Genomic DNA, 19,299 nt, shown 5'->3' on the forward strand with positions numbered 1-19,299 from the left:
TTGAACCTGAATCAAATTAGTGAGATTGCGTGAACTTAAATTGTCGTTTTTGAATCCACTTTAGTCGCGATTGATTTATTAGGTTATTTCAAGTCAGTTTTTGATCTCTAATCCCTGCTCTAATTCTCTAAGATCTCTAATTCTTAGCGTCTTTTATGAAACAGCCCCCAGGTTTGGAACAACTTGAGACAGAGTTTCATTCTCTGCCTGTTGTTTTAGCAATCAGTATGAGGAATTATACAAGTTATGGAGGAATTAAGTTAATGTTATACTAATGTTATAATGTTATAATTCCAAATGTTCAAAACAATGTTAAAAAATGGTAGATTGTGAAAAGGATTGCACACAGTAGCATCTACATATATATGTACATGATTCCAATCAAAGGTTTTTCTTTTTTTTTTTATGTCAAATTGGTTTGTACACTCTTCAACTAGGAAGAAACTCTACATTTTCCATCACTGTTCCATCTCTGTGTCATGTGCTCGACCTTCCATTGAAATGATGCAATATTCTTTACATACAACATCATTAATAAGCCTCACCGGGACTTGCTCTTTGACCATATGACCAACGGGACTCAATTAAAGTGTTGTAATGTTAAATTAAACCTAAAGGTCCATTTATCTTGACCCAGTGGGAGAAGTGCTGGACAAGCTGATTTCCTGTGATGCCCAAGGGACAATATTAGAAAAGTGAAAAACACAGTAATGACCCGTTAATAACATGTTTATCTTTGTTGAGTTGCATCATTTGGTGATAAACATTTGGTCCCTCTTTAACCTTTAACCTTACTAACTTAAATGTTCCTTATTCCTATTTCTTTTTGTGTATTGTTCTCTTTTTACTCTTACAATGCATTTTGTTTATCTAGATAAAGCCATACAGTACATAAATACAAGACAGTGCATGTACAAAATAGAGCATTTATACTGATATATTGATATTGATTTTGGTACTGAAGAAGGATGCTAAAGCACATACAATACTGTCTATCCACTAATAATGGTGTCCTTGGTGCGTATTAGCAAAACAGGCTGTGAAAAAAAAGTCTTTGCTGTTTATCCTCACAGTGTTTGATTAAAAAAAAAAAATCTGCCTATTCATAATGAATGTTTTAAAGTTCACCTAATGAGTTATAAACACTTAAGCAGTAAGTCATGAGCTCCTGCTTCAATGGGCTAGTAATATGAAGTGATACACCCACTTTTTATAGTCACCCATTACTATTGTAAAATTCCAATCAAATTGAGATATTAACAATTGACCTTGAAGAAGATGTCTGTAAGAATCTTGCATTTACATAAAACTTTAACATTAAACTAGAAACATTAAAGCAGAAAAAAAATTGATTGAGATAGGATGGTTATAGAGCTATGATAGGTAATATGTGTTAATTATTATGCCATTTGATTCAAAGATTTGATTATTTCATCATTTGCATATTCATGACTGAAATAAAATAATTAAAAATGTAATAATATAATTTCAAAGCCCCAAATAATCAACAGTACAGCTAAGCTGAACAAACATACTACAGTTGCCATTGCTGCAGTATGTAAAAGTGGTTCTTAACTAGTTTTGTTTCAGGACCAATATTTTATATTGGAGATCACATGCATAATTATTGTGTAAGTCGATTTTCTGATAATATATATATATATTTTTTGGTGTGTTCTAAGCACATCTTACCAATTCCAAACTACACCAATCTTACAGTAATAAACTACTATTGATTTTACATATATTGATTTATAAGTTATATATGATTGTTAACAATGGATGGAAGTGAAAAATTGCTTATATTCAGGTGTGCATAGTTATTAAGCAGGGTTAATTTTACAGGTAAAATAGGCCAAAAAAAAAAGAGATTTTACTCACACTGAAAATCACCATTTTAGCATCATTGTTTGAAATGCAGGGTCCTCCATTGCTTTAAATAAGAAAACCTTGGCATCAGTATGCCGACTCGAAAGGCACTGAGAATTTTATTTACACTTCTCAATACCTCATAATATTATAAAATACTAATATTTTTTATATAAAATAACATTTATTAAATAATAATATTTAATAATAAAAAACAACAGCCATTATAAAAGTCGCATAGCAATTCGGTCAAGATTACAAGTGCTGAACCTGGCTTCGTTAATTTTTTTTTTTTTTTTTTTTTTTTTTTTTGAAATTCTGCTTATATTGGACTCTATTGCTGAGTGATATGTTCATATTGTATATATTTTGTCAAGATATACATACAGTCATGGCTAAACGTTTTGGCAGTGGCATAAATTTTGTGTTTTGCAAAGTTTGCCGCTTCAGTATTTATAGATTATTTTTCCACATGTTTCCATGGTAAACTGAAAAATAATGATACACATATAAGTTTTAAAGGCTTTTACTGGCAAAAAAAAAAAAAGTGATTATTTGACTATTGTAAAAAGAAAAAGTTATCAATATTTACAATGTTGACTCTTGTTCTTCATAACCTCTGCAATTCGCTCTGCATACTGTATATTAGTTTCTGGGCCAAATCCTGACTGATGGCGATCCATTCTTGCCTTATTAGTTCTCGGAGTTGATCACAATTTGTAGGCTTCTGCTCATCCACTTGCCTTTTGAGGACTGACCACAGGTTCTCTATGGGATTGAGATCCGTGGAGTTGCTCCAACATGCTGGAAAATGTACGGATCATCACCAAATTGCTCATGGATCGTTGAAAGAAGTCGCTCTTGCAAGATGTTTTGATACCATTCTTTATTCATGGCAGTGCTTTTCACAATGATTGGAAGCGCTTCTTCCCTCCTTTAATAGCAATCAGTCTGATCTTAAATTCTAATTAGTATGATAATGATTTTACCTGACCAGTGGTGTAATGTAACGAAGTAAAATACTTTTTCGTGTTTTCACTGTTATACACTTGGGGGCACTATTAAACATCTTCTGAACGAGTACAAAACCTCCCAAACAAAAGACACGTGAACAGGATGGAAAAAACTAGCCATTTCTTATGTAAACAGATGCATATGATAAATAATGCGATCTTTAGCAAAAGACATCATATAAATGAAAAGTGCATAATGTTATGGAGTAAAACAGGGGTCGGCAACCTACAGCACGCTTGCCAACAGTGGCACGCAAAGGGATAATCCGTGCCAGGGATTATCCCTTTTGCTGTGTGACTATGAGACGTTATTACCTCTCATAGTCACACAGCCTATTAGGAGCTATAAATACTATTAAAGTGTGAGAATTAACTTGCGCTTCAGATCAAAGCCTCATCGGTCTAACAGTGCCTGTCAAAGTCAAAATGACTGAGATGGCCAATCAAATCAAAGTAGGCAGGGTTTACTGTTGACAAGCAGAGCGCGAGGTGTCAGTTTGATGTAAAAGAAAGCGAGGTAAGATAAAGCTGCAAATCATTTTATATTACTCCACTTTTAACTATAAGTTTTACGATAGAAATGTTAAATTACCGACAGCTATATCCAGTGATGCAAACTACTTTTTTTCTCAAATGTGGCCATTTTGAGAGAGAGAGAGATAGAGAGATGTTTAAATCGTCTGCGTCTGTGTGTCTCTCTCTACAAATAATGAAGCTGAGTTTAGTTACTTAAAAACGTTTTTAACTTCCTCGTTGCTGAGAAATATAATGTAGAGATTCAGTATTGATCAAGAAAAGTCACGTGGCAGTGCTAACAAGTTTATGATTCTTACTTTTTGCACAGCGCAGTCTCAGATCTCTGTATGCCAGTTGTGTGTCTGTGCATCCGTGCATCAATTAAAGCAGTGCATTAATATAGAACATGATTAAACTGAATGGCTTTAATGCATTAGCCTTGTCACACACACACATACAGTGCTGTTTAGTACGGTCACACTGTATATGTGTAAGAAACTTTTGAAAAGTTTAAAAAACAATTGATGAAAATTGCATGAAAATCAAATATGCCTATTGTTTTTATCGTATTATTAAACGTCATGCCCAAAAGTATCCCAACCCCTGGAGTAAAATGATGATCCAGGAAGTGGTATATGGCTGTGCAAGCTTTGGAGGTGTTGATGGAAGCAATTTTTACAGTACTTAAGAAGAATTTTTGTGAGTATCTGTCCTTTACTTTAGTTTTTATATTTCAGCCAACTTTTACTTTTACTCCACTACATACTTTTACCCCGATACATTTCCCCAAACCATATTAGTTTCTTACTACAATAATGCCATATCATTAGACTTTTCATTCCTGACCTCACTCAACAAGCCTAAACACAAAATCTGCTTTCGCAAAACAAAATAAATTAACCCTGAACACCTGTCTTACGACCTACAAAACCTGGCCATATCCGCCCATCACTCTTCTCCTGACGCACTTGTCGATCATTACAATACCGGACTGCAAGAGATACTTGATGCCCATGCGCCCCTCAAGACACGGACTGTAACATTTACACGCTCTGCTCCGTGGTACACTGGTGCGCTACGTAGACAGAAGGCGGCTGGGAGGGTCCTTGAGAGGCGTTACGTTGCCTCTGGGCTGACTGTCCATAAAACTGCTTATAGAGGGCACCAAAGATCATATTCCAAATTACTCAGTCAGGCACGATCACAATATTATTCCAACATCATTAACAATAATCCAGGAAATTCAAAACAGCTCTTTAAAACAATAAATCATCTTCTCGGTCCACCAACCCTGAGGCAAAATAACAGTACAGACGATCAGTGCAATAAATTCCTTGATTCTTTCACCACAAAAATAACTACCATCCGTTCTAACCTAACACCCAGCAATGTCATTCCATCCATTCCCTCAACCTCAGCACCAACATTCTCTCATTTCATTCTCCCCACACACAGACAGGTTGAGACTCTTATACACAGTATGAGACCCTCAACGTGCTCACTGGACCCCTTTCCCACTGCTCTGATCAAATCAAATATGACTTTCCTAAGCCCTCTCATCACCACCATTATAAACTCTTCCCTGCAATCTGGCCATTTTCCAATCTCTCTAAAAACTGCACTTATCAACCCTCGGATTAAGAAACCCTCCCTCGATCCTGATGTTTTATCAAATTACCGGCCCATTTCTAACCTCCCATTTCTTTCTAAAGTCATTGAAAAAGTCATTGTCACCCAAATCCACAATCACCTCCACTCACACAGTCTCTATGAAAAATTCCAGTCTGGTTTTCGCTCCGCCCATAGTACAGAGACAGCCCTGGTCAGGGTCACAAACGATCTGCTTGTGGCCGCTGACCATGGCTCTCCATCCATTCTCCTGCTCTTGGACCTCTCAGCCGCCTTCGACACTGTTGACCACGCCATCCTTCTCCACCGTCTGCAACACTTCATCGGCATTTCACATACAGCATTTCAGTGGTTTCAGTCCTACCTGACTGATAGAGTTGAGTATGTGGCCCTGGGGGGAGCCAGGTTAAGGCCCCACACAGTCACATGTGGAGTGCCTAAGGGTTCGGTCCTCGGCCCCACCCTTTTCTCCATTTATATGCTTCCCCTGAGCCACATCATAAGCAGGCATGGAGTTGCCTTCCATTGCTATGCTGATGATACTCAGCTCTATGTCAGGTTGGACCCCACATCCCCTACATCATCACTCCCCACTCTAACTGCCTGCCTGGAGGAGACAAAGTCATGGATGACTGACAACTTCCTTCAGTTAAACAGCTCCAAAACTGAAGGTCTCTTCATTGGGACCCCACACCAACTCCGATCCTCCACCCTGACTATTTATTCATTTGCTGGCCACGACATTTCTCTCACATCCTCTATAACAAACTTGGGGGTTCGATTTGACCCCCACCTATCATTTAACACCCACATCCAACTTATTTGTAAGACTGCATTCTTTCATCTCCGGAACATCTCCAAACTCCGCCCCTCCCTCTCCTTTTCCGATTCAGAGAAGCTGGTTCATGCCTTTGTCTCCTCCAGGCTCGACTACTGCAATGCACTCCTCATCGGGATCCCTGGCAGGAGCCTGCAGAGACTGCAGTACATTCAGAACTGCGCTGCCAGGGTTTTGATGAGGATGCGTAAATCTGAGCACATCACACCCATCCTCCATAAACTTCACTGGCTTCCTGTTAGGTTCAGGATTGAGTATAAGATATGTCTCCTGACCTATCAGTGTGCCCACGGCAGCGCACCAGTGTACCTCCAAGACCTCATCAATAGGCAAAACCCAACCCGACATCTCCGTTCCTCTGATAGCCACCAACTCCAGGTCCCCAAGTCCAAACTCCGCACCATGGGAGATAGGGCCTTCCAGGTGGCTGCCCCTCGACTGTGGAATACCCTCCCCAACCACCTAAGGAAGCCACAATCTATTGAGGTTTTTAAAAATAATCTAAAGACTCACTTATTTTGTATTGCATTTTCTTAATATAATTCTGTTTTATTGCTGTTTTTGACTGTTTTTATGTTTAGTTTTTTTTTTTATCTGTGCACCTGTAGCACTTTGAGATGTGTTCTTCATGTGTAAAGTGCAATACAAATAAAATGTATTATTATTATTATTACAAAATAGTCAGAAGAACACGGATTGCAGGAAAACAGGTTTGATGAATCAGTGTTCTGGCACTTGCAAGACTGCTAAAAACCCCTTTGCTCACGTGCAAACAAGTGCGCGCACAACTGCGGATGATTAATTTTCCACTCAAGTTAAGGCTGGGGTGTGCAATATACAATATATCTTCTGTGATAATATGGTAAGTGTTGTTTTAATGATGTGCGATCTGACATTATCAAGTGGACTATTTTACCAAATCACACACAAAGTGCACACACGTTGATTTATTATTCTATTAAAACTCAAAATTCCAAGCATTCTAAATTATGAATGGCAAAAATGCTTCTGTATGCTTTTTATATCTACATAATTTAATATAGTTAACTTAATCTATCACACAAAGAGTATTGTTGCTTGTTTTGCTCAATTTTGCCAACGAAAATAGTTCCAAAAAAAAAAAAGAAAAGTTTAGCGTCTCTGAGCAATGGATGGTGTTTACTTATTGAATGAATCAGCTTTTTGAACGAATCGGTTGCTAAAAATGATTCAGTGATTCACTCATTAACGATCGGTGCATTCCAAACGGGATATATCGCTCTCCAAAGGGCACTTCGGAGTGAAAACAATCATGGCCGCCAGATTGAAGGGCCGTTCAAAACCGAAGTGCTCACAAATGGCCACTTGAAAGGGCCCTTCTGAATGGAGGGCTTCGAAGGGTACAACTGATGGACACTTCGGGTCCCATGATCCTTTGCGCAGATACTTTGTATGATGACGGGCATGTGATTATGATGTGATTATGATGCAGAAGGGCACTTTAAGAAACAGTTGTTTGTCCCCTACAGTTGTTTGGGGAAACTTCATTTTACAGCGATATCGTTGACTTGATTGCAAATGATTGCACAGATACTATTTAAACTGAACTGAACTGCATGATGACCTCACTGAATTCAATGATGAACTTCCTTTAACTGTCATTTTGCATTATTGACACACTGTTTTTCTAATTAATGTTGTTCAGTAGTTTTGACACAATCTGTTTTGTTTAAAGCACTATATAAATAAAGGTGACTTGACTTGACTACACCCCTTCAAAGCTCTCACTCCACATGGTAAACACTTTGAAGGGATTAGGGCATAGGGATAAGCCATTCCAAATGGAACACAGAGACAGTCGGATGCTTTGTTCCTGAATGAACAAATATGTAGAATATCAATGACTCACTCATTAACGTCACTTGTTGTCACCTACTGATGGTTTTAATTTTGCATTTTTTTTAACTGCAGGTTAAATGCATCTGTTACCCGTATCAGGGCTGGGAAGCCTGAATGGGTGAGGTGAATTAACCACTTCTGCCGGCTCTGTAGAATGATAAATGAAACGCTGTGAGACAGGAGTACTGGCTGTAAGCTCCGGCAAAGTTTAATTAACTCTGAAGCTCCCGGTGCAGTACCTTAGTTAAACAGCACTAAACGCCCTCTACAGGAAACAATAATAACAGCAACATTTCCTTTACCCACAACAAAGAATGTAACGATGAATTTACCCATCAATAAACAAATGTTGAAGGCATCATTTATAAACAATAAAATTTTTAAAGGGGGTGTCCTTTTTTCCTCTTTAATTTTAACATATATATATATATTTTTTTTTTTCAACCTACTACACTCTCCCCTGTTTTTTTTTTTTTTTTTAGATGACTCCTGGCATCTGAATAACCTCTGAAAATGTGTTATTTGCTTTCATTCTCTTCTTTGAATCACTACCTCAGTACACCTTATGACAACAATGACAACAAGGGTTGGTGGCCATATACTGAAAGTAATGTGTCCCATTTTGAGATATATAGGGTTGTGTGAGTTGTAGTGAGTGTACCTCTGACCTCCAGGGTTGATAAGATGGAACACCCAGAGTGTCATATGTGAACATTTCTCTTGGTTTTCCCACTCTTTGTGTCCTTCTCACATTTCCTTCCTCCAACACTGTAGTTCCCCTTTCCATTTCATTTTCTGCAACTCTGACTGTTTCTCCTTCATTCCTTCGCCTCTCCTCATCAGGCATCACAGACCTTTGATTTTTCCCAGGAACAGATGGAGACTCAAGAATTTGTTCCCACTCCTGACCCTGGTTCCTTGGTGAATCACCTCTTTCATCAGGATAAAATTCTGTTGCAGTTGGACGGAGGTAAGAATGGTTTTGGGTTGTTTGAGTTTCAAGTTCACTCTCTGTTGGTGGAACTGTCACAAATCTATAGCAAGGTATGTTCGTACGAAGGTTATAACGGTAAGTATGTTCCTCCTCATCTGAGGCATCTGAGTCTGACTCATTCTCCAGCTGATTTCTCACTTGTTTTCTGTGTTTTCCTTTCCTTGTCTCCTTAGCTTCCGCACTGGGATCTTCCAAAGGTAAATCATTGACAGCGAGCAAGAGGTTGCGATGAAGCACTCGAAGGGTCTTGGAACCTGTCTCGGATTGTATCTTGTATACTGGGCTATCACCGATACGCTCTAGGACACGATGTACATCCTTTTCCCAGTATGCACGTAACTTTCCCAGGCCACCTCTTTCCGAAAGGTTTCTTACCAACACCCGGTCTCCTGGTTGAAGAATGACACCTCTTACCTCTCGGTCATAGTATTTCTTGCCCTTTGCTGAAGACTTTTGACTGTTCTCTTTCACGATCTGATATGCTTGCCTCATTCTGTCTTCCCATTTCCGTGCAAAAGTTTGTTGGTTTGAACCCTCTGTCTTGTTTTCCAGGTTAAACAGCAAGTCGACAGGCAATCGGGGTGATCGGCCGTACAAAAGGAAGAATGGAGAGTAGCCGGTTGCTTCATGCCTGGTACAATTATAAGCATGCACAATGTGAGGCAAGTAGTCCTTCCATTCTTTCTTTTTTTTTTCCTCCAGAGTCCTGAGCATTTGCAGAATTGTCCGATTTAATCTCTCCACAGGGTTACACTGAGGATGATATGGTGTGGTTCTAGAGTGGGCTATTCCTGACAACTGTTGTAACCTCTGAAACAGTTGATTCTCAAACTCTCTACCCTGGTCGTGGTGGAGTTTTTCGGGATACCCAAAGCGAGGAATGAAGTCCTGGAAAATCTTTTCTGCTGCTGTCTTACCGGACTTGTTTCTCGTAGGATACGCCTGCGCGAAGCGGGTGAAGTGGTCTACCAGCAGAAGAATATACTCACAACCACCCTTGCTTGGCTCAAGATGCAAGTAGTCCACGCTCACCAGCTCAAATGGGGAACTAGATGTAATGGATCCCATGGGTGCTCGTTGGTGGACATGTGGATGCTTTTGTTTTATGCAAGCACACTTAGTTGTTACATACTCCTCAATCTCCTTCCTCATTGAGGGCCAATAAAAGCGTTCACGAGCGAGATGGAGCACTTTCTCCACTCCTACATGTCCCATTTCATTGTGCAACTTTCTAAGTACTGTGGTTTTAAACCGCGGAGGGAGAACTAATTGTCTGGCCTGTCCTGTCTTACGGTACAAGATCCCGTCCTCTAGCTCCAATTTGGTCCATTCAAAGAGAAGTCGCCTTGTTTCTTTATTCATGTTATTCTTGTCTTTTTCGTTTGGTGTCCAGCCCTGTTCTTTCAACATGATTATCTCACATATCGCTGGATCATCTCGTTGTGCAGCTTTGATGTTTTCAGGGGAGACTGTGGAGATGCTGCCCTCAGTGCATATTACATCTTCCCCTGGACTACTGAGCTCTAAGGCGGCAACCCACGGAACATCACTGTCGGCCACAGCTTTACTACCCTGCCAAACAGCAGACACAGTTTCAGGTGATAAGGTTTCCGTGTGTTCACCCATGACTTCAATCAGTTTCAGGGGCTGTCTGGACAGTGTATCGGCGTCGACATTGGCTTTACCAGGTCGGTATCGGATGTCAAAGTGAAAGTCCGCTAACTCACCCACCCAGCGCTGCCCTACTGCATTCAACCTTGCTGTGCTGAGGATATAGGTCAGCGGATTGTTATCGGTGTAAACTGTGAATGTTGGAGCATAGTAGAGATAGTCTCTAAACTTATCGCAGATGGCCCATTTGAGTGCCAAAAATTCCAGTTTTACCCGAGTGTAGGTGGTAGTTCTTTTCAGCCGGGGTTAATGTGCGGGACCCATACCCACTGACGCGGAGTTTATTGCCCTGTTGCTGATAAAGCACAGCCCCTAAACCTTCATTCGAAGCATCGGTATGTAATACCAGGGGCAGGTCACAATTTGGGTAAGCTAGCACTGGCGGGCTTGTCAACATATCGACAAATTTGGAAACAGCCTCCTGATGTTCTGCAGTCCAAACGATTGGGGTTCTCGAGTTAAGCTGCCCTTTTTCATTCTTTCTTAGTGCACCTCGACGATTGGGAACTTGGGGGTTTTGCATACTCTCTCTTGTTCCAGGTGGCGTGAGGAGAAGCTCAAAGAGTGGCTTGGCCAATCTCGAGAAGTCTTGGATGTAAGACCTGTAATAACTCAGGAATCCCAGCAGCGTCCGCACTTCTCCCACTGTGCGAGGTTCCTTATTTTTCAGGGCCCTTACCGCCTCCAAGTCTGCTGGGTCTATTTGGATTCCATCTCCGGACACCAAGCGACCAATGTATCGCACTTGACTTCTAAATAGCTCACATTTTTTTGGTTGAAGCTTAATTCCATGCTCTCTCATCTTACTAAAAACACTTCGAAGATGGTCAACATGGTCGCTGAAGGATTTTGAGTAACACAGTACATCATCTAAATAGGGTGCGCAGCACTCACCTCTAATACCCTCCAACACTCCTTCCATGCATCGTTGAAATGCAGCTGGGGTGTTTGTTAACCCAAAGGGAATACGCACCCACTCGTATAGTCCCCATGGAGTGTTAAAGGCAGTGACATGTCTAGAGTCCTCACTCACAAATCCCTGATGGTATGCGCTTCCCTGATTCAGAATGGAAAACCATGAATTTCCCCCAAGGCTGTCTAACAGATCTTGAATCCTGGGGAGGGGATGTCGATCAGGGATGGTCTTGCGGTTAAGAGCTCGAAAATCGACACACAAGCGCAAGCTACTGTCTTTTTTCTGAACACATACCACTGGTGACGAATACGATGAGGATGACTTCTTGATCCAACCTCTGTTCAACAGATTCTGCACATAGTCTTTCACCTCCTTATAAAGGGGTTTTGGGATGGAATTATAACACCTCTGGACTGGTGTATCATCTGATAAACGGATTTTCAACTGCAGATCAGGAATACACCCGATGTCTCCCTCATCCTGAGCAAACACATCTGACTCCTCAAACAACATTTTCCTCACAATATCTTGTTCCTGTTTATTGAGGTGTTCAAGATCAACAGGTGGGTGCCATTTTTCCCCAAACAGACTCTCATGATGTTCCCTTTTACAGACATCGTCCGCTGACGTGAGCTGGGATGCACACAAAAGCGCACCATTGATCTGTTGATCTGGATGTGAAATGCTGGAGGAAGAGCAAACGGGTCTAATTTCGCTAATGGGTTCAATATTACCTAAGACAAGTCTCTGAGGTAGGTAAATGTTATGGTTTGTGGAATTTTGAACTGGAATTTTCACTGTCTTTCAGGCACCAGGAGGCACATTTACAACAGCAGGAAATAACTCCAACCCTTCGGGGATGAAACTTTCTGACGCTGGTTCGAACATCATGGTCCCACCCTTGTGCCCTGTTCTTACTCTGCATTTTACCTCTAGGACCTGACCACAGGGGATGGTGGCTCCTGACTTCCCAGTCTTTACTATACAGCTGGCAGTACATTCTTGGAGGAGGTTAGAGTTCAGTGGCACCTTTTTGCATCTGCAAAGCTTCAGACAGAAGATCAATTAGGCTCAAGTTATTTGCACAGTCATTATTCTCCCTTATGATCTCCTCAATTACATTGAACCCAAGCAACGGGCAGTCCATGCATTTTCGACTCACCAAAAGGGGCACTTGGATGGCGATTTTGTTTTGTTTGCCACTTGTGATCTCTAATAAAACCTCAACCCACCCATCAAAGGGTACAGCTGTCCCATTTGCTGCAGTGACGTGTAGCTGGCTATCTGCTAATAGAGATTCTAGTGGTTGGATTTCGATGTTTGGTAGGTTCTTCTTTAGCCACATCTGTCCAGCCATACTGATCTGAGCTCCACTGTCCAAAAGCATTTGAGTCTGGACACCATTTAAATGGCAAGTTATCATGCAGCGACTGCCAATCAGCTGTGCGACACGCTTCCCTCCAATTTCCTTTGCTCTGTTGGATGTGTTCTGTGTTACAGGTTGCTCACCTCTGGGTGCATGGAAAGAAGGTTGGGACACGAGATCTTCTCCGGTCACTGGTGGTCCCTCCCCAGTGACCTCCTCTCTTTTAACACCCGACTTTTCATGAGACAGCCCACAGCTCGGTGCCCTGCTTGACCACAGAAGAAAAACAGTGAGTACATACTTCAACATTTTGGGCTATACACTGTTGGGCATTTACCCTTTGCCTCTGATTTCACTGGTTGTTGTGCACTTGCAGCGACGGTTTGGGTTTGCTGTTGAACACCAGGGCCCATTGACATGACAACTTTCTCTAGATTCTTCGTCAATGCAGATACTTGTACAGAAAGTTCATGAATAGCATCACGATTGGCTCTAACTTCGGCATGATTCAGTGAAGAACATTGCCCCTTCACATCCTCCTGCTGTGTCACACTTGCAATTGTGACTTTGGATTTGTATGTGTGACCCATTCGTTTTTGTCTTTCAGTTTCCTCACTAACAGACTGTGTAATCAGTTCTAGGATCTGATCATCTGAGGTTTCCTGTGTACCTATTGCTGCTTTAATGTCCCTCCGGACAAATGTGTATTTTTCATTCAGACCCTGATACAGTGAGTGCAGAAAAACACCTTGGACCAGTTTACGGTCATACTGAAACTCAGATTCTGTTTGTTCTGAAGCAAACAACACCCTCTGCTTAAGCCCCATTAACCTATACATAAACTGTTGAGGGGATTCTTTGTCCTGTTGTTTTGCATTGCTCAGCTCCTGAAATAATTCAGTACTACTTTTGTCCCTAAGGTGAGCTCAGCTACGGTAAGGCTGTCTTTTGTAATAAGCATCTCTTTGAAGGTACCAGGTTTGATAACCTTTAACACTGTTCGAATAACTTCTGACTCTGAGAAATTTTCTGCTATACATTCATCAATTTGCTTACAAATACTGTTGAAACTCAAGTCTGAATTTGAATCAGAAATTTGCCCACCGTAAATTTTGAACTCTCTACGTGGCAAATATGATGCAACATCAGAGAATTTGATAAGACCAGTCATTTGTTCAGACACTCTAGGCAGTGGAATAGTTTGTTCAGCTCTTGAATGTGATGTCAGACCTGGAGTTTGTGCTACCTGCACCCTTGCAGCCGCTGATGTCGATGCAGGTCGCGATACCAGTCCCACAGTCTCTTCATTTTCTGCGACATCCGAAGCAGAATCTTGTTCTGTAGCAGTCAACTCACGAACGAGGTCATGAAGGGTCAGCAAACGGGCCATTCCTTGGTCCTCTAGACACTGCAGTTGTTCTCCTCGCATGAAATCAACGATGACGTCGTAGAGTTCCACTTCTGTTGCATCCCCGTCTGGGACCCCCTTTTCTCCCTCCTCCGTGCAACACAGGGCTACCTTGAAGAGTGCTTTGCAGTTCGAAGAGCTGACCAGCAGGTGGAGCTGCTTCTCGATCTCCCACCGTAGTTCTCGAAGAGTAGCCATGACCGGACTGCTGGTGTCTGCCGTTCAACTCGCTGGTCTGGGACGAATGACGTTTAACCACTGTGGTTCTTTGATGATCAGCACCCGACCACCAGGTGGCGCTGATCCCGGACGAGCCCCCAAATTGTTACCCGTATCAGGGCTGGGAAGCCTGAATGGGTGAGGTGAATTAACCACTTCTGCCGGCTCTGTAGAATGATAAATGAAACGCTGTGAGACAGGAGTACTGGCTGTAAGCTCCGGCAAAGTTTAATTAACTCTGAAGTGCCCGGTGCAGTACCTTAATTAAACAGCGCTAAACGCCCTCTACAGGAAACAATAATAACAGCAACATTTTCTTTACCCACAACAAAGAATGTAACGATGAATTTACCCATCAATAAACAAATGTTGAGGGCATCATTTATGAACAATACAAAATTTTAAAGGGGGTGTCCTTTTTTCCTCTTTAATTTTAACATATATATATATATATTTTTTTTTTTTCAACCTACTACACATCCATGTCCCTTCTGAGATACATTAAACTGTAGGCTAAATGCAATTTCAGATGCAGATTCCATAAATGATTTCTTATGTTGGAATGAAAAACATTAAGTACTTGATGAAGTGCTTCCTATTCTTACCCAAAACTGCAAAATGGAAGAAAGAGTTAAAACTGAACACAATCTTGCTACTCAAGCTGTGTATGAACAGCTTTTATATATATTTACTTGCTTCATTTAACTTTTGCATTTCCTTTTGTCACGGTGTGCCTACTGTGAGGAGTGAGGAATGATGAGAACGCAGGAGAATCATAATCAACAGTCTTTATTGACATCTAGGAAATCACACATCGGACATGGAATTGGCATTCAAGACAGCACACTAGACATGGAAACACACAGGGCTTAAATCAAGGGACTAATCAAGGAATAGACGATATACAACTGGAACTAATGAACATAATGACATGAGGGAAAACTGGGTCAAGGAGCACGTGGGGGAGGAAAACACGAGACACACAGGAACACATGACTGATAACTTTACTTTCAATACTTAAGTATGTTTAAGATATATAAAAATACTTTTCGTACTTAAGTACAATAAATATCACATACTTTAAGACTTTTACTCAAGTGATATTCTAAACAGTGACTTCAAATTCTACCAAAGTAATTTTCTGGTAAGATATCTGTACTTTTACATGAGTATGGCTTTCAGGTACTTTATACACCACTGTACCTGACTAGTATTTTTCTAGTCATTTTATGTCAGGATAACAAAAAACAACAACAACAGTGATATTTTATTTAGTTAGTTAGTGATTTTTTGAAGCTTTTAGCAATTATTTAAAATGCATCTGATCCCTCTACACAATAATCTAGAAACAATGTGAATGAACACCACAACAGCTTAAGCAGCTAAATTTATGTCACTGCCAAAACTTTTGACCATGACTGTATAGCTACATTCAGTCATATTGTGTAGCTTAAAGTTATCTGTGCCATTTTCCTCTCTACTTGCATAATTTATTGCTCATTAAAGTTATACATGTATTACACTTGTTAAAAACCAACAGCCGTCCTGTAAAATATAAAGGTTTTAATTTTAGTTGATGAACTTAATTAACAGCAAAAATGAATGTGGCCAATTCTCATGTGTACAGTTTGTAAAGACCCAGATGGTGTCAGCTCTTGTTATATAATCTGCTCACAGCAAATTGAGCAGTTGCCTCAGATCAGAGGCAGCAATCAGTTCTCTTCACCTTGATTGTTACTTTAAAATTAGCTGGAACAAATAAATACATTTTAGACTGAACAAGGGACATCAACAACTACTCGGATGCTTTACTCTTCAAATAACAGACAAAAACTGAATCCAGATATTTATTTTGAGTGGCACTTTCACTTTTTGATCTTTTTTAATCACCAAATGGAAAATGGAACCATGCCTTCCTATTTTTATTTCACTTTATTCAAGGACTTTGTTCACATGAGATATCTTATCCTAATATTGACAATTACAGTTTATTTAGCAATTATATTATTTAATGCCATCATTTTGTTTGTGGTCTTTAAAGAAAGATCTCTTCATGAGCCAATGTACATACTGATATCTTGTTTGTCTGTCAATGATCTCTATGGCTCAGCTGGTTTCTTCCCTAGGCTAATGGTTGATCTCCTTTTTGATACAAATACAATTTCTAGGCCAGCGTGTTTTGTTCAGATTTTTATGATTTATACTTATGCAATGTCTGAATTTTCCATATTAACTCTGATGGCATATGACAGATATGTTGCCATATGCAATCCTTTAAAATATCATAAAATTATGACCTCAAAAGTGACAACATTCTACATGTCACTAGCATCACTTTATGCAGTGTTTTCTGTGGGTCTGGTTATTTTCTTCTCAGCCAGGTTGCCTTTGTGTGGGACTGACATAGCACGACTGTACTGCTCCAACTGGTCTGTGGTTCGACTGTCTTGTGGGACTTCCACTTTGAGTAACAACATAATTGGATTTGTTGCCTCAACAACAACAGTTTTTCTCCCTGCCTTCTTCATCTTCTATACTTATGTCAGAATTTTGATCATTTGTCAAAAAAGCTCCAAAGAATTTAGAGGCAAAGCATTACAAACATGTCTTCCTCATATTATAAGCTTTGTTAACTACTCTATAGCTTCATTTTGTGATATTGCTTTAAGTCGGTATGATTCAGACAAATTTAAGATTGTGGCTATCATTTTTTCAGTGGAATTTCTGGTTATCCCTCCTGTTCTGAATCCCCTTATTTATGGCTTAAATTTACCAGAAATTCGCAAAAACATTGCATGCTTGTTTAAGCACTCAAAAGTTGGCAGTTTTCTAGAATAAGTACTTAAATATAACATAATATTGTTTTAAAAAGCTACTTACTGGTTTTACAGTGTTGTTAAGCATAAAACTTAATTTTCTGAAATTATTTATTTAGTCGTAAACAATGAGGTACAAAAAAAATAAAAAATCATACTTCTGATGTCTTCATAAAACTAATGATCTCCTTGATGTTCTGTAACAATTTCAACTCTAATATTCAATAAAATACTTATGGCACATAGTACTTTACTATGTTTAAAAATGTCTTTCATTTTTTTTTTTTTGCTGTAAGTCCAGTTGTAACAATATGCACAAATGACTTTGTGTTATATGTCACCAGTTTAAATGTGAAAGTTGAATATTTAAACTATATAATAACGAATGTATGGTTAAAAACCCTAAAAAAAAATAAAAAATGTTTAAGCATTGTAAACGTGGACATGCAGGATTATTAAATTTTCTTGCATGGAGCTATCAAAACAAACAGTGACACAAAGGGAACTTACAAAGTCCTGGCTATGACCACACAACCCTGTCAGGCCTGACTAGCATAACTGGGAATCACCAACATCATTCAGGGAAGTTATAGTGAGTTACAAATTGCTTTCTCTTGTAGTCTGTAGGGCTACACCATAGATTTCTTTACTATGGCCATCAACTTTCTTCTTTATTTTATCTACAAATGTTACCCCCTGACCTTGGGACAACACGTTCACACTTTATTTATTTATTTTCTAAGTTGTAATTCACATGCCATCCTGTAAATTAACACCAAACTAGGATTTAACTGGAATATTTTGTATCACTTTATTTTACAGTGTCCTTTTTACATGTTACATGTAACAGTAAATTAAGCATAATTACATGCAACTAACTTGAAACCAAACCCTAATTGTAACTCTAACCCTGAGCACGTTGTTTATTAATATTAATTAATAACTCATTACTTAATTGTATAATTACACCATATGAATGCTTTAAAATAAATTGTAACCAAATATGTATATCATCTAAATGTCTTGGACATGTGAATATAATATGGATATGCACAAAAAAAAAAAAATAAAAAAAAATAGAAAACATGAAATACTATTATAAATGCAGGGTTTACTAATGATTCAAGTGCATAGTTCATTAGGTACTTATCAACATTAAAATTCTGTCTGTCGTTTACACTACTTCAGCATTGTTGACCCTTGAAAATGAAGACTAATGAAAACGCTGCAGACCCCGTATTAGTTTGAAAACTCTGGGGTTGCATTTCAGTGTAAACGGACCAAAACTGAGACTTTTGAAAACGATGGCATGGCTACCCACATTCACTCTACGTTCCTTGATGACTGTGTAAACAATAACATCCTGCTCATTGTTGTATTGTGACGGGATGAGGGGAACAGAGGACTCAAATGCAGATGATCAGATGCAAATGGAGGTTTATTTTCAAAGGTGAACAAAAATAAATCTGTAACCCTAACAGCGAACAACTCTCTGGGGTAATCCAGCTTCGGTCAGCAGAGTGATGGGGACCAAACAGGCTGATCACTTCCCAAGACCCAACGCTCATACATGACAAGCAACCTGAGAGTAAAGCGCGACAGAGAGCAGCAGTACTTATCTCTACACATCCTCGGGTGCCGGTAAATACAGATGTAAATACAGTGCAAAGCAGAGTCAAGTCAAGTCACCTTTATTTATATAGCGCTTTAAACAAAAAAGATTGTGTCAAAGCAACTGAACAACATTAATTAATAAAAAACACTGACAACAACACATCAGTTCAGTTTAAATAGTATCTGTGCTGTCTTTTAGGGCTGTAGAGGTCCTTTCTAGGTACTGATCCACCATCTGGATCATTTGCAATCAAGTCAATGATATCGCTGTAAATGAAGTGTCCCCAACTTAGCAAGCCAGAAACCTTGGGAGAAACCAGGCTCAGTCGGGGTGAAGAATGGAGAAAAAACCTTGGGAGAAACCAGGCTCAGTCGGGGGGCCAGTTCCCCCCGCAAATGAAATCAGCAGTTCAATGGCTGCAGCATAAGTCAGATTGTGCAGAAGAATCATCTGTTTCTAGGTGTCATGAGACAAGGTCCACAGGGGATCTGTATCTGGGGCTAGTATTGTCCTGGTCTCCGCTGTCTTTTAGGGCGTAGAGGTCCTTTCT

At 39.8% G+C, this 19,299-nt stretch overlaps 1 protein-coding gene across 1 annotated transcript; it reads left to right on the top strand.

Annotated features, from left to right (window-relative positions):
* The first annotated feature begins 15,854 nt into the window (after positions 1 to 15,854).
* Positions 15,855 to 17,195, top strand: or64a1 (odorant receptor, family 64, subfamily A, member 1). Its single transcript, XM_042740249.1, has one exon. The coding sequence runs from the start codon at positions 16,122 to 16,124 to the stop codon at positions 17,154 to 17,156; it is 1,035 nt and encodes a 344-aa protein (XP_042596183.1). The 5' UTR covers positions 15,855 to 16,121; the 3' UTR covers positions 17,157 to 17,195.
* Positions 17,196 to 19,299: the final 2,104 nt, after the last annotated feature.

Source organism: Cyprinus carpio, chromosome B15, assembly GCF_018340385.1.
Source record: "Cyprinus carpio isolate SPL01 chromosome B15, ASM1834038v1, whole genome shotgun sequence".
Classification (NCBI taxonomy): domain Eukaryota; kingdom Metazoa; phylum Chordata; class Actinopteri; order Cypriniformes; family Cyprinidae; genus Cyprinus; species Cyprinus carpio.

What these genes read in the sequence shown, in the direction of transcription:
- or64a1 (XM_042740249.1), top strand. Translation starts at nt 16,122, where the DNA reads ATGCTTTACTCTTCAAATAACAGACAAAAACTGAATCCAGATATTTAT.